The 26,658-nt window shown below is 42.1% G+C and overlaps 1 protein-coding gene across 2 annotated transcripts in view; it reads right to left on the reverse strand.

The window, feature by feature from the left end:
- LRP6 (LDL receptor related protein 6) overlaps positions 1 to 26,658 on the reverse strand; it is a 90,293-nt gene that overhangs the window by 58,984 nt on the left and 4,651 nt on the right. For both annotated transcript variants that reach the window (XM_082223043.1, XM_082223042.1), the window contains exons 2-3: positions 21,833 to 22,226; positions 3,648 to 3,845 (exon numbers count right to left, since the gene is read on the reverse strand). In XM_082223043.1, coding sequence (XP_082079169.1) covers positions 3,648 to 3,845; positions 21,833 to 22,226 — 592 coding nt within the window. The remainder of the gene's footprint in view (positions 1 to 3,647; positions 3,846 to 21,832; positions 22,227 to 26,658) is intronic.

Here is a 26,658-nt window from a genome sequence, read left to right on the forward strand (position 1 = left end):
AGACTTTCGCCCCCCCGCCCGCCTTCAGAAGGTGTTCCCGCCCCCCCTGCCTGGCTTCGGAGCACCGTTCCGAAGCCCGGCGGCGGCGGGAGGTTTCCCGCCCCCACCCCGCCCGGCTTTGGAGCAGCGTTCCGAAGCCCAGCGGCGGCGGGAGGAGGCGTTCCCGCCCCACCGCCCGGCTTCGGAGGAGGTCCGAGGACAGTGGGGAAGACGCGCTGCGCTTCCCCGCTGCCCCGGATATTTCCCTATGGGCTGTCGTCTTGCGAAGCAAGCCCATAGGGAAATTCGTCTTGCGAAGCGCCTCCAAAACGGAAAACCCTTTCGTCTAGCGGGTTTTCCGTCTTGCGAGGCGTTCGTCTTGCGAGGTACCACTGTAGTAGAGATTTCCCTCCCAAAAGGACAATTGCATTCTACCCCGTATTTTCAGATCTTTCTTGATTTCTTTCCATTTATTCACATAGTTATCATTAAAAATATTATGGTTGTTAGCCGTTATTCATATTCCCAGATACTTCACTTTTTTCTCTATTTTCAGTCCACTGATTATTTCTAAATTATTTTTTGATTGTCCATCCATTTTTTTAACTAAAATCTTCGTTTCATCTTTATTTAGTTTAAAGCCTGCTAATTTCCCAAACTCCAGTGCCTCTGGGGTACTTTCCAGAGGTTGTTCTGATGTCAGGACCATGTCGTCTGTGAAAGCTTTTGACTTAAATCCTAATTCAGGGATACGATAAAGCAAAAGTGAAAATTTCACAAAGAATTAGAAATATTGAACTACAAACCCATTTAGTTCAAGCTGATCTATATCCTATGCTTTGGACAAACAGAATGGTCCCGGCACTTCCAAATTATTTGACGAATTTGAACATCCCCAAATTTAGAAAGGCATTAAGCAAGCTAAAGTCAATGTCTTGCCATCTGCACTATTGGAAGACAGATACAGAAAGATTCCTCATGGTGAGAGGGTCTGCCCGTGTGAGAGGGGTCAAAGTGAAGCAGTGGGCCGTGTTCCATTCCACTGCAGATTTTATACAGATCCCAGAGCCTCTCTCATAACCCCACTTGTACAAAAAGTACCAGGAAAAATGGAGGAATATTATTTAAATTAGCTCTTGTCTGACTGGAATCCATATGTCACTAGAAATGCAGCTAGATTTTGTGCAATAGCCATAAGTCAAAGAAAGCAAAAGCTGCTGCACAGTCATAAACCATTACAGCTTAGAGATAATTTTTCTTATTCTTTAAATTCTTAAATGGAGTTCTTATTTCCTTAGATATACATTTTAAGTCTATTTAATTAGTATATTGATTGTAAAATTCCACTCTGGTTGTTTTTATCATTTTTGTAAAGAACTGTACAGAAATTCTGGTTTCAGTATGGCCGTAATAATAAATATTCAAGTCACAGCCCTGGGTCTTAAGTCATGATTTAAACAGGAACTGCTTCTCCCTACCACACAGACCCGTAGCATTTGGTTTTAATTTTAAAATGAATACCTAGGACAAAGTGGACCATTATTTTCCTTTGCACCCCCAATTTGAGCTCTGAATTCAAATTCAAATATTCTTATTGCTACCCACCCGGCAACATGAGATCACAAGGCAGGTTACACCAAAAAACCAACCAACCGAAAAACCTAAACAAATAACAAAATTCAATCTTTTTCCTTTGCAGCTGTAGCTTAAATGTGATACAGTGGTACCTCGGGTTAAGAACTTAAATCGTTCTGGAGGTCTGTACTTAACCTGAAACTGTTCTTAACCTGAAGCACCACTTTAGCTAATGGGGCCTCCTGTTGCTGACGTGCCACTGGAGCACAATTTCTGTTCTCATCCTGAAGCACAGTTCTAAACCTGAAGCACTATTTCTGGGTTAGCGGAGTCTGTAACCTGAAGCGTATGTAACCTGAGGTACCACTGTATAGGAAAACAGCACTTATCTTTCAAGGTTGGCAGTGAATTTGAGTACTAAGTCAGTATCATACCACTATTAAAAGTTCTCAAAAACCTCAATCTTAAGCACACTAAGCTGATTCACACCTTCTCAGCCTTAAGCTACTGCCTAGAGATGTCCCCAAGAACACCATTTTTTGATATATGTGATGGACAGCACCATTCATTTACAAACGTACAGTCTTTCAAACATTACTTTCAACACAGTTCACACAAAAGCAAACTACAGCACTGCAAGAACAAGCAAGAATGTGGGTACCCAGAGCAAAACTGTGGCCACTGTGCTCCTGCCCAGTTGTTGCTGCAACACTACCCACAGCTAAGATATGGTTTAGCTTAGCATGACATGTAAACCTAGGTTCATGGTTTGTATTGTTTCCAGCATATAAAGGTATGCCCTTGGTTTACCACTGTTGATTTACTGGGAGCAAGATAAACCATGACCCCAAGTTTGCACATAATGCTAAGCCAAGTCATAGCTTAGCTCTGCATTGTGTGGTAGCAGCAAGACAGTGGAAGTAAAGTGGCAATATAGCTGCATGTTTGCTCATTCTCACTAAGCCATGTTCATCTTAGTGTTATGTGCAAATGAGGCCACACCAATCTTCCAGAGCTCGAATATCTGGGTTGCAAAATAACTTACAATTCAAAAAGAAAAATCAGCTGTCAAGAACAAACTGAACATTGCCACAGTTATGCAAACTATTATTATTTCATAACTCCAAGAAAAACCACCCTTCGTTTGCAATTTGTAATGCAGAAGGCTATCATTTTATATTCTGACAGTCTCAGCTTAGATGAGTCTTTAAAGGGCACAACCAATGTAGTAGATTTCAGAACTCTGCTATGGATAAATTTACAGATACTTGCCAGATGCCAGCGCATATTTTAATCTAATGAGGAAAGTGGGGCTGCTTCTTTCATTCACACTGGAAGCACTGGTTGCGGGGGGGGGGGGGGAGGCAGCAGTAAGTTCTTAATATTTTACAAGTAGCTCCAAAGTGTGGTGTAATGTTAGAGATCAGATTTTGGTTTTGGCTGGCTACATAAGCAGGCCAAAATGTGCGGGCCTCCCTTGTGTTTCCTGAACAAAAGTTTTATCTCTCGCCTCCAATAATACATGGCAATCATCTTTTGAAACTGAAGAATTTTCAAAGGTTGGTTGTGGTATGTGATAGAGATCTGTCAATTCAAAAGGAAAACACCAAAAGTTCCACTGAGCTTGCCCAAGCTATTGGACCCCACCTAAAGTACACTTTGGGCACCCCAGCAAACCAATTTAGTCAGAGCACTGCCTACATTATTTTTTCCTGTGCATTTGATCAACAGGCACATATTTTCCAAGCAGGGGATTAAAATACGGTACTTTTAAAAGGCACCATTGCTACAGCACTGTAGGAGAGACTCTGAAGAACTACATTTTATGAAGATTAATATAGGCTCATTTTTGAATAAAGCAAGTTAAGAAGTTTCCCTTTGGGATTCTCAGCAAATTGCAGTCTGATCTCTCTCTGCATTATGATCTCTCTCTACATTATGCTTCTAAACTCAAACATCTGAAATTTAACAAACTATAAACTTGGTATTCAAGGGCTTCAATTGGTTCATATACTTGTACCACTGTTGCATTTATTTAGAATACAATCTCACAAAGTTTTTTTTCTTTTTTTAAAGCAAAACACAACTCTTACCTATTTGTTCCATCCAGATTTGATTTGTGAATGAAGTTCAGTTTAGCATCTGCCCAATAGAGCTTCTGTTCTTCATAATCCAAGGTCAATCCATTTGGCCAATAAATATCTGCGTTGATTATAACTGAGCGGCTTGAGCCATCCATCCCAGCACGTTCTATCTTTGGCACTTCTCCCCAGTCTGTCCAGTACATGAACCTATTGTTTTTTAAAGGAAAATAAGATATTATGCACATTTTCCCCATACCCTTCAAGACCTTCTTCCAATCAACGGGAGGAACAAATAATAATCAATACTCGGATTATGTCAATTCTCTTTCACCCTGAGCTATATTATAGACATTTTAATCAAGCTTTTATACCACTTTTCTGCCAAACAGTACTCAAACCAACTTTGCACAGTGGCAGATAATATGGTCACATGAAAAATAAAACTGTGGAAAAATTATTAGGTAGTAATAGACTGAAAATAATGGCAACATTAAACATTAAAACATAAAAATCAACACATTTTCAGAACCACTGCCAAGTGAATGGGCCTTTCAGGTGCAACTGGGACGGCAAGGTTATAATATGGACAACACTGCTGAAAGTCTCTATCATCTTTTCATCCACTAATACCACCGAACTTGGGTGGCCCTATGCAGCTCTGGCCCACCCATAAGGTAGGGTGTGGCAGCTGCCTCAAACAACAGAACCACAAGGTGCAGCGCCCTTGCGGGTGTCCCGCCCACCCCGCCGTTGCCAGCTTCCACTGAAATCTTCCGAGATCTTGCGCACTCCACAAGATTGTGGAGAATCTTGCCAGAACCCACCATCATGGTCTCCACTTCATGGGCACTCCCACACCATCCAGGGAGGCTTTGGCAGCAGGCAGCAGAATGACAAGGAGGCAAAATAGGATGCGCCAAACATGGTCCTATGAATATGAAAGTAAGGTACTCTCTACCTGCTAGGTATTCAGAAGTACAGTATAGTTATAAATTTTAAGAAAGAAACAGGCAACTATGCTCTTGGTCTTAGTGGCTGGAGTGCTGAGAGCAAACAAATATCTTAGCAACAACATTCCAACATCAGGAACTCTAAGAAAGTGCTTTTTCATATACCTCAGTATACCTCAGTGGGGCCTTTTCAGACTTCATATGCCAGACATAAACGGCACAAAGTCGTCTCCACACTTAGGCTATTAGAAACATGTACAGCATCACACGGTGCAAATCATTCTAGCTTGAACAATATCCTAGACAGCAGTGCAAAACAACAATGAGTCATCACTGTATGTTCTACCTTCTATTTATTAATATTCTGCCTTTTCTTAATGAGAAAATGGCAGTCTCTTGGAAATACAGCTAATCTCTTCAGGCATTATATTCTATATATTTTAAAGATACACTTTAAAATGCAATCAATGTGGGATACACACAGCAAATGAATTTGCATTTATTTGTATCATACATATACATTTCTCAAAGTGCATTGATTTCCTTCCACTCCCCATTAAGTGGGAAGCTCTGGAAAGGTTCTGGAACAATGAAGGAATATAACAGGTAGCAAAATAAATGATGTGGTTTTTATGTAAGGAAAGAGCAAGGGATCCTGTGCATTGACAGCTATCACTAAGCAGCCATCAATTTTTCAATATTAAATGCACACGGCATCCAAATTGAAAACACAGTTGTGTTCCACTCGTTACGGACTTTCAGCTTACGAACGCGGCAAACCCAGAAGTGTTTACTTCCGGGTTCGCCACATGCACATGTGCAGAAGTTATAAGTTATAAGTAACATATATATGTTACACCAGTGTTGAAATATCTGCACTGGCTGTCTATTAGCTCCCAAGGGATGTTGAAGGTTTTGCTGTAATTTAAAGCCCTGCACAACTTGCACTCCCCCAGGTAAAGGCAAAGCGAAGGAGACCCTGCTGCTCATTCTACAACATAGAATCATAGAACTGTAGAGTTGCAAGGGACCCCGAGGGTCATCAAGTCCAACCCGCTGTGATACAGGAATCTCAACTAAATTATACAATAGAATAATAGAATTGTGAATTGTCACTTGGTGACAGCGCAGGAATACGCCCTTCTTGGCAGCAGTACCCACCTTTTGGAATGCCCTACCTCAGTTAATTCCTGCAGCTAGGACAGTAATGATAGCTGTTTAAAACTTAAGCGGTTACCCAAGCTTTAATGGACTTTTAATTCTTTTGTACACTTGTCAGTTTTGTTTGTGATATATAGTTGTGTTTTTCTCCATTTTAAGGTACTTTTATTGAATGTTGTTTGCAGGCTTATTGTTCTTGCATTTAAAAGAAGGAAATTTTTATTACTGTGAATTTCAGTTTACAGATGGGGGAACGACATTCCTGATCGGGATGTTCTGATCGGGATGTTTAAGTGAACATTTAAATGGATATTGAAACTAAGTTCTTGTTGAGGCAAGAAGAGGAGTAAAAACCTCCATATTCTTAAGGGTGTGAGTGACTGAGAACCCTTCTATTCCCATTCCAAACATGGAGAGAATCAGTTTAAGGGGGGGGGCACAGACAAACATAACAGTACCTTTATAATAAACAAAAAGGCCCATCAATAAATGGATTCAGGACATGCCAGCTTTGGCAGCAGATAAAAATTACAAAAAAGCAGAGTTGCCATACACCCAGGAATTCCTGGACGTGTCTTCTCTTGGGGGTCCTACATGTCCATTGTGTGTGGATCTTTATATGTATATATACATATATACAGGTTTTGGTGTCTTCGGGTGTCTTCCCGTGTAAGAGTCGGGGTGTCTGTGCGACGTTTCGACGAGGTCTCACTCGTCATCTTCAGGCTGGCACCAGCCTGAAGATGACGAGTGAGACCTCGTCGAAACGTCGCACAGACACCCCGACTCTTACACGGGAAGACACCCGAAGACACCAAAACCTGCATTCCTGTACCCGTGAAAATCTACGAAAGCAAATACATATATACATATATATATGTGTGTGTGTGCGTGTGCATGCTCGCGCGCACGCACACACACACATACATGCATACACACAGGTGACCTGGGCTCTGGTTCAGGTTCTGGACAACCTGGGCTCTGGCGTGGGCAGCCAGGGCTCTAGTTCAGGCTCTGGCTCGGCTACAGCAGAGAGACCATTGGACGATTGCCCTAAAACAGTTCGGCGACTTTTTGTGTCCAGATTTTGACCTCTTAACATATGGCAACCCTAAAAAAGGGACAAATTCACAGCAATATGGCAAGAATTCATTGATATCTATGTAGACTCTTGTGAAAATGAAGGTGCCTTCTATAAGAAGATACTCAGCTGCATCCCCCCCCCTTTTTTGTTCTGTCTTCTTTCTGGTTCTATTATAACTGAACAACACAAGGTGGGCCTAAAATATTATTTCTCTTCAAAGCCAAAAAGCCATTTCTCACATTACCTCCTCTTATAAAAATCTGTTTAAATCCATCTAATGACTGTGTAATGAAGGTAAGGGCTCAAGTGATCTCACGACTGATGAATACAAAGCGCTGCATGTCTTGTTGTACCCTTGTTTATAAGGTTCATTGCTCCAGTTGCATTTTAAACTGTACCAGAAAAATTAATCTTATTATGTAATATGTATCTTTACAATATACAAATCTTTCTCAAAATTCATTTAAACTGATTTAGTTCATTGTTTGTTTTGATTCATCTGGGCTTTACTCCAACCGCCTCACTCTAGACTTTTTAGATCTCCAGAGTAGAAACTAATCTAGTTAACAGCTGCCATTTCTCTACCTTTAAAATTTATTCACAGGAGTTACTACATATCTACAAGACAAAAATATCTGTGAAACAACCAACAAGAAGAAATTGGGTTTAACGCAATATCTGTCACCTTGACTTGTAGTTGAAGAGGACATAAACATATGCAAAAGCAGATTGCCCCCTATTTAAAAGCATATTCTTCATTTTGGATCATACCAGGTTGTGGTCACTGTAAGAAAAGAAAGTACAGTGGTACCTCGGGTTAAGCACTTAATTCGTTCTGGAGGTCCGTTCTTAACCTGAAACTGTTCTTAACCTGAAGCACCACTTTAGCTAATGGGGCCTCCCGCCGCGGCGGCAACAATTTCTGTCTCATCCTGAAGCAAAGTTTTTAACCTGAGGTACTATTTCTGGTTTAGCTGAGTCTGTAACCTGAAGCATCTGTAACCTGAAGCGTCTGTAACCTGAGGTACCACTGCAAATATACAAAGAGAGTGACTGTGCTTGAGGCAGTAAAATGAATAGAAGATTAGGATAGGCCAGCAAGAGATGAGGATACACCAAAACCCACAGGCTTAAAACTATTGAGCAACATGTTTATATATCACTGCTATATGTATGTTCACCAATGGTGTAAGATTTCTTAATGTAACACATGACTTTCAATAGCAGGCTGAGAGAAGTGATCTGGGAGATATTAAAAAGTCATCTGGAAAGAAAAATAATAATAAAAGGGAAGGGAACCAAATGCATGCCAATAACTGTGTGCATCCCCTGCATAACTCCTTATGAGACAGGCTAAGCAGCCAATCTTGTCAGAACCTTCAAACTACGAACATTCGTTTCAACTTCAAAAGGGAATGTCAGAGGAAAGAGAACTTGCTTAAATGAGAACCAGATTCTGAGTTCCAACTTCCCATCCTGTTCCATTGCCAAGAAGCAACAACACATATGCCATTTGCCACTCCCATTGAAGACTGCAGCAGAATATTAGTAATAGATCAGCAAAATTAGTATAGCAATGCATCTTAAATTAATTCTATATAGTGGGGAAATATGAGATGTCACTGCTAATGAGAGCAACTAGTGTGAATTTACCACAAAAGTTTGTCAAAGGAGGAATATTGCTTGTGATGAAGAATGGGTTAGAAATGTTTCTTTAAAAATAAAGCAAACATATGATGCTGCTTTCAGTCAGTTAGATAATTGATTCATCTAGCCTAGTATTGGCTACTCCCGCCTTTGCTAACCTCATTCCATCCAGATGTTTCAGACTGCAACTTCTGCTCATGCTGCCTGGGACTGATGGGAATTACAGTCTGAACTGGCCTACTCCTTTTATCATGGAGTGTTCCAAGTTGTCAGGGAAAGATTCTTCCCCAGATCTGATACCCAAGATCCTTTAACTAGAGATGCAAAAGACTGAATCAGCAACTTACAGTATGCAAAGCATTTGCTCTATCACAATTCTATTCAGACTAATAGAAACAGATTCATCCCCAGTCCAAGTGTCTAGTGTCTTTAGAAACAATATATAACTGTAAAAAGAAGAAACATATTACAAGGAACTATTTACACATCACACTGTTAATTACCAACCAAGAGGAGCCCTGGCAAAGAGGGAAAACTGGAATTCCCCAGAGTGCTCAAATTCCTATGGATCAACAGTGCAATATGAGAAAGGGATCAGAGAGGAGAATGAAAGGTGACAGTCCAAGTTCATTCATACAGGGGTCTCCCACCAATGTCTGAAGCTGCACTGGTAGTCTATGCAAATTCTCCTGCTCTTTGTTGCAAATAAACAAATCAATAAATTGAATAAAAATGGAAATTGCAGAATGCACAAAAAGTATACATTTCCTACAAAAAGAGACACAAAACGTTTGATTCCTAAGTATGCTAACAACCTAATAGTTTGGTTCCAGGTGGTGCCTAGGAAGTTAGAATTATTTTCCCAACCCTGATTAATAGGGCAATGTATCAAGACATTGTCCAACACCGGTTTGTAGACCACATTGTGAGAAGAGTTTGAAAACAATTATGTGAAGCACAACCTTCAAAACTCCATGGCAGTGGTGCCAGCTCCGGAGACCCTGGAGGCCCAGGCACCCACAAAACGTTTGCTTTGACTTCCCAGCTTTGACCCCCCGCCTTGTCACCACCTTACCTCTGGCACTCCGGCACATGTTCTAAAAAATGCACACTAGAAAACAAATATATGTACTGCTTACAAAAGTATAGGAGAATAACACTGTTTGTCTCATTTTGAAGACCAGCAAAAGTAAACAGTTCAGTCTAATGAGGTTAGGCATTCAGTAATTGAATAGCCATGACAGAAAAAGCCAGTATGCTGAATAGCTTCACTTACTGATTGCTAAGCTTCAGGAGAAAGGGTAAACTAGGCAATACCATTCAAAAGTCAACCCATAGAACAGAAACGCACAACTTGGCAGTACAGTGGTACCTTGGATTATGAACTTAATTCATTCCGGAGGTCCATTCTTAACCTGAAACCGTTCTTAACCTGAGGTACCATTTTAGCTAATGGGGCCTTCCGCTGCCGCTGCATGATTTCTGCTCTCATCCTGGGGCAAAGTTCTTAATCCGAGGTACTAATGCCGGGTTAATAGAGTTTGTAACCCAAAGTATTTGTAACCCAAGGTGTTTATAACCCGAGGTACCACTGTAGGTAGGGGCAAAAATTAATATAGGCTAAACTTCTTTGGACCAAAGTTAGTGTCAGAGCTGCCTCAGGTCCCAGCTCACAAAGGACCAACGCCAGTTGCTCTTTATATACAGAAATGTTTATTGAAGTTCATTGTCCGTTTCACAGCCGTGGCGTGCAGCTCTACGTCTGTAACGCTAGACCATTGAAGTCCCCTCTGAATCAGACCCTCCCCTGCACCAGTTTAAGAGCCTTGCTCTGCTCCACCTCCTTCTTTCCTCCCTTTTCCGCAGGGTCTTCCTGCCCGCTGGGGTTTCGCCCCTCCTGGATTCCTCTGACGCCGAATCCCCAGATTGCTCCCCCTCCCTCCTGCGGGCTTTAGGACCTGGCTCCCCTTCCGGGCTCTCTGTCTTCCCGCGCGCCTGTACATTTGAACTTGGCGCGCGCGCGCCCAACTTCCAACCTTCCTTCTGATCGTCACATTACTCCCTTCACTGCTCCCCTCCCCTTCCGGGAGGATGGCTTGTTCTGACCTTCCCTCCGCTCCTGCTGACGGAGCTGCTTCCCCCGACACACTGGAACTCCCCCCCCCTCGCCACGCTCTGGTGGGGAAGCTGGTCCTGATTTCCAGCTGCCACTTTGGGATTCCCTGCTGGACCCTTGTCCCTGATGCGTCCCCCCTGGGACCCCCCTTCTTCTGACCACAGGCGCCCCCTTCTGGGAATCCTCTGATTCGCTGGAGAGGCTCATGGAATCCCTCGGGCCACCCCCATTTTCCTCCTCGCTGTCCTGGGATTCTTCTCAATCGCTCTCCATCTCCTGCCTCCCCTGTGCCGTTGTCCCTGAACCCCTGACAGTTAGGTTTTTAGCAACTCACTTTCCAAGTAAAGGTATAATTAATGATTAAACTATTTTGCCAATAGCTGAATTCATTTGCCTTCTGATTAAACTGATTGTTATAGAATTTTCTTTGTGTATGCTACGACAGCAGCAAGAATACTCATCGCAAAGTACTGGAAGACACAAGATCTACCCACTCTGGAAGAATGGCAGACGAAGGTGATAGACTATATGACACTGGCTGAGATGACTGGCAGAATCCGCGACCAGGGGAAGGAGACGGCAGAAGAAGAATGGAAGAAATTTAAAATTTATCTTAAAGACTATTATAAACTTGATGAATGTTAGAATGTCGAGGTTTTGAGAAAGAAAGGGTTACAGCGATATAAGATTCGACTGAAGGAAAGACTAAGAGGACATATGTTTGACAGAACTATTTAGAGGTTGCTGGGAAATTTTGGACATTGGGATGCAGAAAGGGGAGGTATGGGGGAGTCCGAGAAACAAGGTTTATGAAAAAAAAAGTTATGAAATTATATGTGTTTGTATGTCTTTTTGTATGTTTGTATTGTTTTAAATTTTTTTGTAAAACCAATAAAAATTTATTTATATAAAAAAAATAAACTGATTGTTAAAGTTATTGGATATATCAGCTACTCTTCGCTGCACTGTCATACGGGACAAACTTAATTCTCAAAAACAATTTTTGATCGGGACATAATCCAGAAAGTGTAGTCAGCAAACACTTCTTTATGAAGTCACCTTCAGTAAAAGACTTCCCAGCAGCAGCAATTTTTTAAAAAATCTGAAAACTAACCTTAGTAGCTGCCTCATTTTCTGACTTTGCTTTCTTGAAAAACCATTGTTCCCGACTGAGAGTTTTCAACAAATTGGATGCTTTAATCTGTTTTTCATTGGAGTCCAATTTACGTAAGTCAGGATGGTTCAATTCGAAATGGCGACAATGACAGTATTCCTTCAGAACGGCTATTATTCTCGGCAAACAAGGCACAATATTTTGTATCTTGTGTAAGTAAGTACCATATTTTTCCCTCTATAACACGCAGATTTTTTCTCCTAAAAACTAAGGGGAAATGTCTATGCGTGTTATTGAGCGAATGTGTGGTCCCTGGAACCGACTGGCCCGAGTGCATCACACATTTTCTTCGAGGGTCGTCTTCGTTGCGGTCAGCAGAAGCCAGGGAATGCTTGCTAGGAGGTTTGGCCACTCTGCAGTGCGACTGTGTGTTTGCTAGTGTGTGTGCTTTGTGAGTGTGTGGTTGCCTGTGTGTTTGTTCGCTAGCGTGGGTGCTTGGAGGGAGTGAGAGAGTGACTGACTGCTGCATCTTCTTCTGCAATTTGCCTTTTAAAAAATTGGAAGCAGCGGGGCAGTAAAAACCACCTCCGAAAGCCCCATTTCCCCCTTCTAAGGCTGCAGCTCGGTTTTGGGAGCCCTGAACCCCTGCCTTGTTCTTGAGGGATCTTTGAGGTTTTCCCTTTAGCTTTAACCCAGCTCCCTTATTTTACCAGTTTATCTTCATTCTCGGTGTGGTAAACTGATTGCAGGCAGCCACACGTGCGTTCGAGCCTCCAGAGAGAGAAAGCTGTTGCTTTCCTGCATTCTGCCTCAGGGTCTTACTGCCCACCCGCTTCTGTTTCATTACTGTGTTTGCTCAAACGGAACAAAGAGCAGAGAAAACCCCTCCCCTCCAGGCAAGCAGAGGAGAAAGCAGAGCGTCCTTCCTTCTACTATAATTCCTCTCCGTGCTCCGGTGCTGCTGCGTCTAGGGACTCACAGGCAACATGCAGGTTGGGGGGGGGGGGAGAGAGCGAGAGCGAGCTGGCTGGCTTGGGTGGGTGGCTGGGGGAACTTTTGCCTTCCTTTCCTCCCTCCGGTAAAACCCCTCTCCTGCATTCTAAGCCAGCTATGTTTTTCCTTCCCTCCCCACTTAAAACGTGGTTACAAAGCACGGATCCACATGGATCCTCAGGATCTTTGCATTGGGTCACCCCAAATTCACCATCAGATCACATAGCATGTCCATGGCTACAGCCTGCACCAAAAAAATCACGCACCCACTGTTGCCTGGGGCTGCAATGGTACAAAAATGTGGTTACAAAGCACAGATCCACATGGATTCTCAGGATTTTTGCATTGGGCTACCCCAAACTCACCGTCAAATCACATGTCTGTGGCCACAGCATGAAGAACAAAAATGATACATCCACTGTTTCATTCAGAATGTTTTTTTCTTGTTTTCCTCCTCTAAAAAACTATGTGCGTGTTATGGTCAGGTGTGTGTTATCGAGTGAAAAATACGGTAATTATCTATTTGTCCACTCCAGATTAAATACTCTATGTTATGATTTGATCATCCGTTTCTTTTTATCACCCATTTTACAAGGTCATCCCAAAAACTTTAATGTTCAAACCAAAAAATCTCCACAGCAACTGCTCACATACAAGGGCACCAGACCCTCGTGTAACTTAGAGGGGGCTGTGCAGAGAGTGAGGGAAAGAAGGCTTCATGTTGTTGCTGCTCATCGCAGAGTGGGCGTCAGCTGTGTTGGCACATGGCTGCACTCACTTTGTCCCTATTCAATGCCAGCTCAATATGTTATGTCACTGCTTCAGCAGGTACTGCAGTCGCAGTTAAATATGTCTATTATATCCAACTTCTTAGAAGAACAGGCCTAACAGCACAATCCTAACCATTTCTACTCAGAAATAGATCCTACTGAAATAGATCCAGACAGATGGGATTGAGATTGCAGCCTATTTCATTATTTTTGAGCAGTACCTCTCCAACCACAAGATAACTTTTTTTGCAGGACTGCCTGTACAGATGAGCTTTCAAAAATCCTGTTACATGAAAGGTTTTGGGGTACCACATTTAACATAGCAAACAAATGTTAATGCATTTTGCAGGCCTTCCTTTTAATATCAAGAATTTGCGACTCTCTTAAAACATTAAAAGATTAATGTAAGCACCATCCTCCAACTGTCCCTTGATGGGCACCATGTCCTATCATGAGTGTTTTCTTGTCCCAGGCAATGGGACTCCAATATTATGAGATTCATTACAATAAAAGAAGGAGAAATCAGACTTACAAAGTGGGCTTAAATGTGTTAAATCTTTAAAATGTCATATAATCCTCCTAAATATTATTCCATGATATTTTTCCTAAATAGGGGAAGAGAAGAGGTCACAAACCTCTCAAAACCAGACTTCCAGTGTCTCATTATGTAAATAAGACAGGAATGCCCACAAATGGAGGAAGTAAATTAGTTGTCAAAATAAGAAAGCAACCCCCACTTCCTTGATTCCCTTCCCTCTCCCTCTCTCCAGAAGCAAAGCTCACTTTGCTTAAAAGCACATCCATACACACCCCTTCTCTTCTGAAATAAGAAGATGACCACTTGGAGGAGAAGAAGGGGAGAGAGAGATCAATTCACCCTCTCCTATCTAGAAGCAAGGAAGGGAAAGCTAGCTAAAATGTGTGCCTCATTAACAGCTGAGCAAAGGCAGAGGGGGCAAAGGGAGAGGTGGAGGTGGGTGGGTCAAAAATAGCTTGCTACTGTCTTCGGAATCTGCTGGATTGCAGGCCAGTTTGCTTTGTCTCCTACAAAACTAGCTTTGTCTCCTGCAAAGTTAGCTTATGGAGTCTCTTTAGCATATCAAAACTCCGGCATGGCTCCCCTTTATCACATACACTGCCCAACAATAAAACAACAAGAATCCACCAACAGCATACAAATCAATATGGCAGGCAAAGTCTGGCAAATAGCCTGGTCCAGAAGGACTTTCAGCCGCTATTACAAAACATTAAGAGAAACATTATCCACTCCCCTTAAAGATCTTATGAATGAAATTTTACAAGGGAGAATGACACCAACATTGTGGAAGAATTCTTACATTACTCTCTTCCCAAACAAGATCAGGATATACTCCAACCCAAGAACTATGGGCCGATCTCCTTACTGAACAATGATTATAAATTGTATGCAGCAATAATAGCAAAAAGGCTGACGGTGTTCTTAGAATCATATATTCATGAGGATCAAGCAGGTTGGTGTGTGTGTGTGTTTTTACCAAGGAGACACCTAAGGAATAATACTAGAAATGTATTAAATGTGATTGAATACTTCGAAAAAAGAAATGTAAAAGAAGGAGCACTAATATTCCCAGATGCTGAAATGACCTTTGACAACATGTCCTGGGTCTTCCTGAGGAAAGTAATAGAGATTATAGCATTCAGAACAGCATTCTCCAACAAGATAAATGCAGTTTATACAGAGCAATGGACAAACTTAATAATAAATAGTAATGTTATGGGAAAATGTAGTATCAAGAAGGAGACAAGGCAGAGATGTCCCTGTCACCACTGTGTTTATCCTAATGTTAGAAGTATTAACTAGAGAAATATGAAAAAATGATGAAATAACAGGAATTAAGTTTGGGCAGAGAGAGTACAAAGTGAACGCCTTTGTGAACGACGCTGTGTTGACGCTGGAAAATCCAATGGAAAGTGTCCCAAGGACAATAGAAACTATAACAAAATTTGGCAACTTAGCAGGGTTCTATATAAATATGGAAAAAACAAAAATGATAGTTAAAAATCTAGACTCACAGGCAAAAGAATATTACGGGAATTAAACTGGGAGGGATTAAATATTGGGGGATATGGATATCAGTTAAGAATTTAAACCTTTTCCAAGATAACTATATTAAAATCTGGAACGAAATTTTTAAAAACCTAGAAAATTGAACCAGAATCAACCTTCCTTTGTTAGGAAGAATATCTGCAGTCAAAATGAATGTTTTGCCCAAGATGATCTTCTTATTTCAAACACTGCTAGTGATAAATAGCCTAGAATGTTTCAAACAGCAGAAGAAAGACGTGGCAAACTCCATCTGGCAGGGGAGAAACCCCCAAATTAATCATAAAAATCTGACAAGACGTAAGAGGAAGAGGGGTTTTTGCCCTTCCTGACCTCAGACTTTATGAGGAGGTAGTGTGCTTCTGCTGGATGAAAGAATGGATACCAACACTTTAGACCTAGAAGGTTTTGACCTACGCTTTGGATGGCATGCAAAGCTGCATTATGACAAATCAAGGGTGCACAAACGTTTCCAAAACCATGTCATAGGAAGAAGTATATACATGGTTTGGCAGAGACACAAAGATCTTTTAGAGGGGAAAACCTCAAAATGGATATCACCAACTGAGGTGGTCTCAGTTGAAAAGGTTGAACATAGACAAGAAGTGGACCACTTACAAAAATCTTATAGAGTTTAAAGAAGGAGGAGTTTGCTTGAAAAAAAGAGAACAGATTTTGGATCATACAGTAATTGGTTTCAGTACTTTCAGGTGAACGAGTTATTTAAAAGAGATAATAAAGAAAAAGGATTTGCAGAAATGAGTTCAGAATTTGAAAAACTTGTAAGAAGAAAGGATGATGAATTAATCTTGAAAATTTATAAATTTCTACTGGAGTGAGAGACCAAAGCTGCAATGGTAAAGGCAACAATGACAAAATGAACCACAGATATTGGTTACAGCATGAAATTGTCCACATGGGGAAAAATAGGGGGGGAAACCATGATTTTTTCTACCTGTTATCTTATTAAGGAAAACCGACAAAAGATGATGTACAGGTGGTACTTGACACCCAGGAAATTAGTGAAAATGTTAAAAAAGGGTCTCATTTATGCTGTACTGATCCATATGTGGTGGTCATGTAAATATGCTAGAGAATACAGGCATACCCTGGTTGTCAAACACCTTGGTACTCGTCTGTTTTGGCTCCCGAACGCCGCAAACCCAGAAGTGAGTGTTAAAGTTTGAGAACGTTATTTGGAAGCCGAACGTTCGACGCGGCTTCCATGGCTTCTGATTGAGTGCAGGAAGCTCCTGCAGCTAATTGGAAGCCGTGCCTTGGTTTTTGAATGTTTTCAGAAGTCGAATGGACTTTCGGAACGGATTCCGTTTGACAGCCAAGGTACAAGACTGTATTGGGAAATGTTCCATACACAATTTAAAAAAATTCCAAAACTCACATTTCCCAAAAAACCAAAGGACAGGCAGGGCTGGGCAATGGGCTCTTTGAGGTAGTGAATGCTTCCCTCTGTGAGGGAGTCTTCCTAGACCCATTTAAATATGTCTGTCAGCCCATTGCATTCTCTCGGAGGAGGCAAAGCCTCTTCCTCCACTTTGAATGAGCTGGACAGTCTTCTGCATTTCTAATCTTGCCTGTAAAATGTTTTACTTGTCTGCCTTCTACTAAAAAAAGGGTTATGAAGTGCAAAATGCAGGCAAGTAAAATGTTTGAACGCCAGAAACTTTGGAGGACATGCTAACAAGTCTGGGTGAGGAACAGAAACTGGACTTTGCTAAATCAGTAGCTTCATCCACTTGGTAAACCTAGCTGCAAAACAGAAACCACCACATCCTTAGTACACACTCTTTTTGTGAAACAGCCAAGACACCACATACAACTTTTAGAAGTCCAACAATTATTATTTGCACCCTACATTCAGGAACCAAGGCTTGTTCTTAATGCAGCTTTAAAGCAATGAACACAAAAAAGAACAAAACTGAAATGAATACCCAACGAAGTAACATGTTAGCTTGAAAGTAAATTCCACGTACGGTAAATCTGTGGAACTTGCTTCCCAAAATGTTTATGTGACAGTACAGCTACATATGTGCAAGTAATAGATCATTTAGCCATGATTCAATGCAAAGTTCACAGAACTTGGTAAGTGTCCATACATGCAAAGTAATACACAATTCTACACAATCTTTGAGCCATTTAACAAGTTTAGCATTTCACCTATCAAAACCACTTCAGTGTCAAAGTGACAACAAGGTGAAGACACAAAAAACTGAGTGAAGCCCCAAAAATGTTACTAATGAGCTGCTGGCAACACTTAAAATGACAATTTCAAGGAAGTTAATAAATCTTGTAGCCCACACTAGGTTTTATGAGTTGCAATTAATACCATACGAATAAGGGATAGTATTGTAGTCACATAGGAATTGATGTGCAGATAAACACAGAAAACTATGTTACTTTTTTCTCCAAAAAAACCACAAAACGTTTTTAGCTCAGTAATTAAGATGTCTAACCAACTTATTACAGGGACGTGGGTGGCGCTGTGGGTAAAACCTCAGCGCCTAGGACTTGCCAATCGCATAGTCGGCGGCTCGAATCCCCGCGGCGGGGTGAGCTCCCGTCGTTCGGTCCCAGCTCCTGCCCACCTAGCAGTTCGAAAGCACCCTTAAGTGCAAGTAGATAAATAGGTACCGATTTATAGCGGGAAGGTAAACGGCGTTTCCATGTGCTGCTCTGGTGCCGGTTCGCCAGAGCAGCTTCGTCACGCTGGCCACCTGACCCGGAAGTGTCTGCGGACAGCGCTGGCTCCCGGCTTCTTAAGTGAGATGAGTGCACAACCCTAGAGTCTGTCAAGACTGGCCCGTACGGGCAGGGGTACCTTTACCTTTACCTTCTTATTAAAAAACATACATGGAAAGCAACTCACATCTTGACCAATGTCATGGAACATTTTCCATTTTGATTACTCTGCCAAGGAATCCCTGTACAATGATAAGGATTTGAGGAACTGTGCAAAAGCATGCACACATTTCATACTGGTCACCATGAACTGAGAGTATGCCTTAGACTAGAGTTTTCCAAACTTTTCATGTTGGTGACATACTTTTTAGACATGCATCATTTCACAACACAGTAATTCAGTTTTACTAGCAAACTGGAGGTTAAACTAACCCCTTTCCAGCCCTCAGAGGAGCACAGGGAGCGTTCGCCTGACACACCTACACACTGCAGCCGACACACTAACGTGCCGTGGCACACAGTTTGGAAAGCTCTGCCTTAGACACACAATCAACAATCCTTCATTCGTTTCTCATTATAGAAGTAGATAGCTCATTGATGCACCAGCAGACTTTAACAGAAACATGTCTCTAGGTTCATTAAAAAGTAGTGGCAATCTACCTCTAAGGATTCACACCGTTCTTTGAATAGTTTAAAAATTAATTGTCTGGAGCAAGGGTAGCCAGTGTGGTGCCCTCCTACTATAATATCATTCCAGAACCCTGGCCTTGCTGGTTGATAGGAGTTGTTTACAGTGGTGGTAGTAGTAGTAGTAGTAATAATAATAATAATAATTTCTTATCTATACCCGGCCCATCTGGCTGGGTTTCCCCAGCCACTCTGGGCGGCTTCCAACAAAATATTAAAATACAATAGTCTTAAAATACAATGGTACCTCGAGTTACAAACTTAATTCGTTCTGGAGGTCTGTTCTGGAGGTACCACTTTAGCTAATGGGGCCTCCCGCTGCTGCTGCTGCTGCGCGATTTCAGTTCTCATCCTGAAGTAAAGTTCTTAACCCAAGGTTAGCAGAGTTTGTAACCTGAAGTGTTTGTAACCCGAAGTGCTTGTAACCCAAGGTACCACTGTATTTTTATTTATCAGATTTATATCCCGCCCTTCCTACTGGAGGCCCCTCGACTGACTTCAGGTCCAGTGTTGGACCATTTCGATCGGATACTCCCTACTGATGTGGATAGATTCCTCCAAGTTGGTAGGCCCACCACCTGCCTCCTTGATCCGTGCCCGTCTTGGCTGATTAGGGAGTGTCCAGATGTTGCGCGGACCCCCCTGGTTGAAATTATCAATTTGTCCCTTGACACGGGGACATTCCCAGGGGAACTGAAGGAAGCAGTGGTGCGTCCACTCTTAAAGAAAACTTCATTAGACCCCTTAGACCTATCCAATTACCGCCCAGTTTCAAATCTTCCATACCTGGGTAAGGTAATTGAGAGAGCGGTTGCTGAACAGCTTGGTAGGTTTCTGGAGGAAACATCGGCATTAGATCCATTTCAGTCCGGTTTCCGTCCTGGTTTTGGGACGGAGACGGCTCTGGTTGCCCTAACAGATGATATCCGTAGACAACTGGATCGAGGCGGGTCAGGGCTGCTGATGCTTTTAGATTTGTCAGCAGCCTTTGACATGGTCGATCATGATCTTCTGGACCATCGCCTCGCAGACGTGGGGATACAGGGCATAGCTCGTAACTGGTTGTGCTCTTTTATCTCTGGTCGGGGACAGAGGGTGGCACTAGGGAGGGAAATGTCGTCACGCCACTCCTTGGTGTGTGGAGTGCCACAGGGCGCAATTCTCTCCCCGATGCTTTTTAACATCTTTATGCGCCCCCTTGCCCAGATTATCCGGAGCTTTGGGCTGGGCTGTCACCAATATGCTGATGACACTCAGCTCTATCTGCTGATGGATGGCCACACTGACTCGGCCCCGGACACACTGACCAGATGCTTGGAAGCTGTGGCTGGATGGTTTCGTGGGAGCCGATTGAAACTAAATCCTTCGAAGACAGAGGTCCTATGGCTGGGTCGGGATGGTATGGGGATGAGGGACCAACTCCCTTCTCTTGAGGGGGCCCAGTTAGTGCCATTGCCTTCCGTTAAGAGTTTGGGTGTAATCCTTGACGCCTCCCTTTCCATGGAGGCGCAAGTTACAGCAACAGCCAAGGCGACATTTTTCCACCTTCGCGGCATCAAGCAGTTGGTCCCTTACCTTTCCCGCCCCGACCTGGCCACAGTGATCCATGCGACAGTCATCTCCAGGCTTGACTACTGTAATTCGCTCTACGTGGGGCTGCCCTTGAAGCTGTCCCAGAAACTCCAGCGGGTACAGAATGCTGCAGCGAGGCTCCTCACGGGGTCTCTGCCATGGGAGCATATTCATCCAGTGCTTTTCAAGCTGCACTGGCTCCCGGTGGAGTACAGGGTCAGATTTAAGGTGCTGCTTTTGACCTTTAAAGCCCTTCACGGCCTAGGACCCTCGTACCTACGGGACCGCCTCGCCTGGTATGCCCCACGGAGAGCCTCAAGGTCCATAAATAACAACACCCTAGTGGTCCCAGGCCCTAAGGAAGTTAGATTGGCTTCAACCAGAGCCAGGGCCTTTTCAGCACTGGCCCCAACTTGGTGGAACGCTCTGTCTCATGAGACCAGGGCCCTGCAGGATCTGATTTCTTTCCGCAGGGCCTGTAAGACAGAGTTGTTCCGCCTGGCCTTTGGCTTGGAGCCAATTTGATTCCCTCCCCCCCATTTTCTTTTTTCTTTTCCTTCTCCTGCAATGAGGCTACATTTTAATATTTTAATGTTCCAATGTTGTATTTTATTTTTGTTTTTAAGTTGTAATCATTCATCTTGTTTTTATTATTGCTTGTAAGCCGCTCTGAGCCCGGCTTTGGCTGGGGAGGGCAGGGTATAAATAAAAAATTATTATTATTATTATTATTATTATTACCAAAGAAGCCGAGGGTGGCAAACACTCCTGTAATAAAAATAATATAAAAAATGAAACAAAACATGTTAAAAATATTTTAAACTTGTTAAAAACATATAAAAACAATGCAACACAATAAAATATGTGGCCAATCGTGTGTGAATAGGCCTCCCAAAAGAGAAACATTTTCAACAAGCTTTAAAAAGAATACAATAATAGCACCTGCCTAATGTCAATAGGCATGAAGTTCCAAAGTGCAGGTCCTGATATACTAAAGGCGTGACTCCTGACACACGCAGAATAGACACTGTGCATGACAACCCCTCAAGTAAATAATATACTAACATATTTAGTCGTATTAGTTTGTTTGATAACTGAACAGCTTTTCAGGACACAAACAGAAGTTCAGAAAGAGGACATTCTGCAAGAAAGGTTCACCTAGTAATAAGCACCATTACACTGCAACTGGAATATAGGCTTTGGCAGCTAATGCTGTAGCAAAATGAATTTTGATCTGTACTCTTTTCCTAGGAACTTCTACCAAGCTAGCAAAAGGTGCCCCACACTCAACCAAGAGTTTTAAAGGACAATAAAACTTACCCTCTTGCAGGATCTAAGGCAATTGCTCTGGGTTGATCCAATTCTTGCCAGAATAAAACTTTTCGCAAAGATCCATCTAAATTGGAAACTTCAATCCGGTTTGTTTCAGAATCCGTCCAGTATAGTTTTTCGCCTAGCCAATCACAAGCTAGCCCATCAGGTGATAAAAGCCCAGAAATAACCACATTTTGCACACTCCCTGATTTGTTGAATTCTGTTCGCTTAATGGCTTCTTCGCTTACATCACTCCAGTATATCAAGCTGTGGATGAATACAAAGTCCACAGCAGCTGCATCCTCCAAGCCACCCACTACAACTGTAGCATTCTCATTCATCTGTGCAGCATCTACCAGTCGCAGGTCACGCCGATTTGCATATAGCAACAGAGGAGAACCTAGGAAAGAAGAGAAAAGCATTAAGCTGGGCTATGCACAAATTAAGGATTCAACAGACATCAAGTCACAACGTGAAGTAATTAGCAAGTTAATATTTAATTTTTATTAAAAAAGAACTTCCAGTGTTATCACCTTTCTAAAAAATATGAGGGATTTGAAATCACAGGTGATCGTGATCATAGTTACAACAACTTCAATAACTCACTCTTAACACTATAAGAGCTTTGCAAGTAAGAATGGATATAGTCTTTCTCCTCCATTCATAAGGTAACAACACAGGAGACACACAATTAAGCTGACCAGCCCTAGGGTCTGGACAACAAGACAAAAAGCACTTCTTCACACCACACATCATTAAATGATAGGTTGTTCTGCCACAAATAGTAAAAATGTGCACTGGCTTAGATTGTTTTAAGTGGGATTTGATAAATTCACAGAGAATAGATCTGTCAAAGGCGCTTTACTAAGGAGGATAGCTGAACAGAGCCTATACATTTAGAGGCACTATACTTCTGATGACCCACAAGCTGCTTATGAATTTCCAGACACATCTGGTTGGCCCCAGATGAAAACTGAATGTCTCATGAAGCAAAGCAATTTTGTTTGTATGCAGTCATCAAAAGTTAGCAACACACAAGAGAATGCGAGGGCGCACATGCACAAACCTCACACCTATCTTATTTGGGGCCAAAATACGTTTCTCTGCCTGGTTGCCTGGAAACAATGCTCATCCAAAACTAGACAGCTCTCTTTATTCCCTAGCAAATTTTCCAGTTTCAGGAACCACATTGAATATGTCACAAGCTCATTTGCAATTAGGTAATAAGAGCACATCACATGATGGGCAAATTAGTCCATATACAACCCGTCTGCTGCTTTGACCTATAGAACTGGCATAGTTACAGGTGCCACATAATATTAATTCTGCAATTGTAAGAAATTGACATTTTAGTGTGGTAGAAGCTACCTATGGAACTCCCTACCTATTGCCATCAGACATCACCGACCTTTCGTGTACTTTTTCATTACAATGTTTTTGTTTAGTCAATCCTACCCAGACATATAGAAGTTATTCCTGTCTATTTCTTTTTAGCTACTGTTGATTTTAATCATGTTTTGAATATTCTTAAATAGTTGTTTTTAACTGCTTTTTATCAAGAATTTTAACATTTTATATTTTTGGCAATTGCTTGTAGGGTTTCTTGGAATCAAGCAGTATATAAACATTGTTCAATAATAAAGTTATTAATATGGTTGGTGCCATAATAGCAGGAGCAGGTGGTGCTGTGGTCTAAACAACTGAGAAGCTTGGGCTTGCAGATCGGAAGGTTGGTGGTTTGAATTTGCACAACGGGGTGAGCTCCTGTTGCTCTGTCCCAGCTTCTGCAAACCTAACAGTTCAAAAACATACTGTGAGTAGCACTTGATCGTGGATGGAGGACTTGACCTGGCATGTGTAACAGAGACTTGGTTGGATGAAGCAGATGGGCCTGTCCTTGCCGCTGCTTGTCCACCAAGTTTCTCTTAAGCACAACAACCCAGGTCATGTGGGTGGGGAGGGGGGGTTGCAGAGATTTTTAGGAAGTCATTAGCTTGCACCAGGTGTCCTATTGGGAAGACCCAGTTTTCAGAGTGCATGTTCTGGAAGTTGGGCAATAGGGGCAATACAGGATTCCTTTTGGCGTACCAACTTCCCCGCTGCACCAAGGACTCCCTATCCAAGCTGCTTCAGGTCGTGGCAGATGTTCTCCTGGAGATACCTAGTTTGGTTATCCTAGGGGATTTTAACATCCATGCCGACACGACCTTACAAGGGGTCATTCGGGACTTCGTGAAAAGAATGGCCTCCATGGGGCTGTCCCTGAATAAGTCTGACCCAACTCATAGCCACGGACATGCCTTAGACCTGGTGTTCACCTCTACAGATGTGGGTGATCTGACACTAAGTAAAAGCGAAACAAAAGAAGTGCCATGGTCAGATCACTTCCTGGTGCAAATGGACTTCTCTGCAACTCTTCCCCTCTGCAAGGAGGTGGGACTGATTTGGATGGTCCGCCCCCACCACTTAATGGATCCAAATGGTTTTCAGAGAGTGGCAGGGGATACTTTATCTCATGTTGATGGATTATGGCCACGACGAATCCGGAAGTGGGTTTGCCGCTTCGCGCATGCGCAGAAGTGTTCTGCGGCGCCGCATGTGTGTACAGAAGCAGTTCTCCGGTTACAAAATTTTTGGGATACGGACGGGATCCCATTCGTAACTGGAGGTACCACTGGATCCCATTCGTAACTGGAGGTACCACTGTACTTCACTTGAAACTTTATAACTTACTTAATATATAAACACGAATTGAAAACATACGATTGTAGCTACTGTCTAAAGGATTACTATCTTGAAGGGTATGTAACTGAAATTATTAAGATTTTAGAAGACACAAAATAAAATAAAAAACAAAGAGAAACCCATCAAAACTAGCACATGAGGATGTCACTTTAACTAAGTTGTATAATTTGATATATAAATAATTGGTTTTAATAATTGTATTAATTGGGTAAAATTGGCATTGTTATAATGAGGCTGTTATTGAAACAATATTAGAAAATCAATAAAAAATATTTATCAAAAAGAGAGTCTTTAGAACCTGTTTCAGAAGCCAGTTTGATGAGGCAATGGATAAGCATCAAGGACACAAAACCTCTCCCTCATCTCTCCCTTCTTCTCATCATATCTTGGCTTCGACACAGAGATCCGGGCTTACATTAATACAGATTTCCCCATTATGTCCAAATCAGAAAACCCTGGTTTAATAAACAAACCAGGATAATCAGAAAGGATGTTGATTTTTTAACTGACATTAAACCAGAATTCCACAGTTCAGATGTAATTGTAAACTGTGCACCAATGTAAGTAAGGATCCCTGTGCTGAAGTAGTTTTGTGGTGGTTAGTGGCAGAGACAGGCAAGAAAAGTAGCACGGAGCCACCACACTCATCCTGCTTCAAAAAACATGGTTTACCAGGGGTAGGCAACCTAGCGGCCCACAGGGGTCGTTTAACCGGTGCACTGTGCTAAACTGACGCAGCGCAGTGCCAGGACTCACCTCTGTGGCATCAGAAATTGTGTCTGCGCATGCGCAGACACCGAAAATCGTGTCTGCACAGATGCCGCCGCTGGAAATTGTGGGCGTGTGCGCTCATGCACACGCACGATCTGGCCCACGGAGGGATCTCCGCTGGAGTGAACCAGCCCAGGCAAGGAAAATCTTGCCAACCCCTGGTTTAAGAAGTGGGAAAATCTCTTAACATGACCAGTATATTGTGGTTTGTTTGAAAGCAGCCCAGATATCAAACCAAGATTATTTTTCTCAGAACAACTCTACATGCAATAGATTATGGGAAATAAAAATGGAAGCTGGGTCACCGAGAAGCAAGCTGTGCTGTTGCTGCAGAAGAAGTGCTGCAGCTGACAGTGACAGCTGTCTCAAATAACTCTGAAACTTGCCCTGTTTGCATGGCACTATTTTATGTCAGTCATTGATTTTAGGTTTTGCTACAATTCTAACCTTTACAGTTGACCAATTTGACTTGCATTGTGCTCAATTTTTTATGATAAAAATTAATTTTATGAAACGACATATGTCAAAAATTAGAGAAAAAATCATGGAAAAATATTGTACTTGGACGTTTTCCAACCCATATCACTAGAGAAGTGTGGCAAGAGGGAAAAGGAGTTAAAAAGAAAGGATAAGGAAGATTGTTCCCAAAAGTGTAATGAGAGCTACAGTGTGTTTGAAAAAGGATGTTCCACTCTATGATTTTTTCCTGATTCTCATTTTTTAAAGCCATTACAACTGGCAGTGGCCCATCTTTACATCTTCTGGCAGCAATTCCATGTCTCTGTACACAGAGTTGCACACACTCAAGACAAATTGTACTGCTGTGGCAGTAAAACACATCCACGTTGAATAAAAATAATTATTAGAATGGTGTTATTGGTGGAGTGGAGGGGACAGAAGAGAAGTGTTTTCGAAATAACCCTGATCCTGAAAGGAACTAGATACTGAGGGAAATTTCTTTTAAAAACTTTGCTTTACAATTTTAAGTTTTATGGAACTTATATTCATAAAAATGGAGCTTCTGTTAAAAAAAAATCTAAACACACAGCATGCACAAGGTTCAAGCATCTACACAATTCTAAACAACGGAAGTCTAAAGTTCCAAACGAACTCATTCACTCTAAAAGATCTTAATCAGGCACCCTTCTTTCTGCACGTGCACCTTCTGAGGTGAAGTGGATGGTGACACAATATAGGGACTTTCTGGTGGTGGCATGAAGATCATGGAGCATTCAGCTGGCACTTAAGTTCCTAACTTTTAAGCACCAGGTAAAACAATCCTATTCTCTGAAGCTTTTAATAAACTGCTGCATTTT

Source organism: Podarcis vaucheri, assembly GCF_965113315.1.
Source record: "Podarcis vaucheri genome assembly, chromosome: 5".
Taxonomy (NCBI): Eukaryota; Metazoa; Chordata; class Lepidosauria; order Squamata; family Lacertidae; genus Podarcis; species Podarcis vaucheri.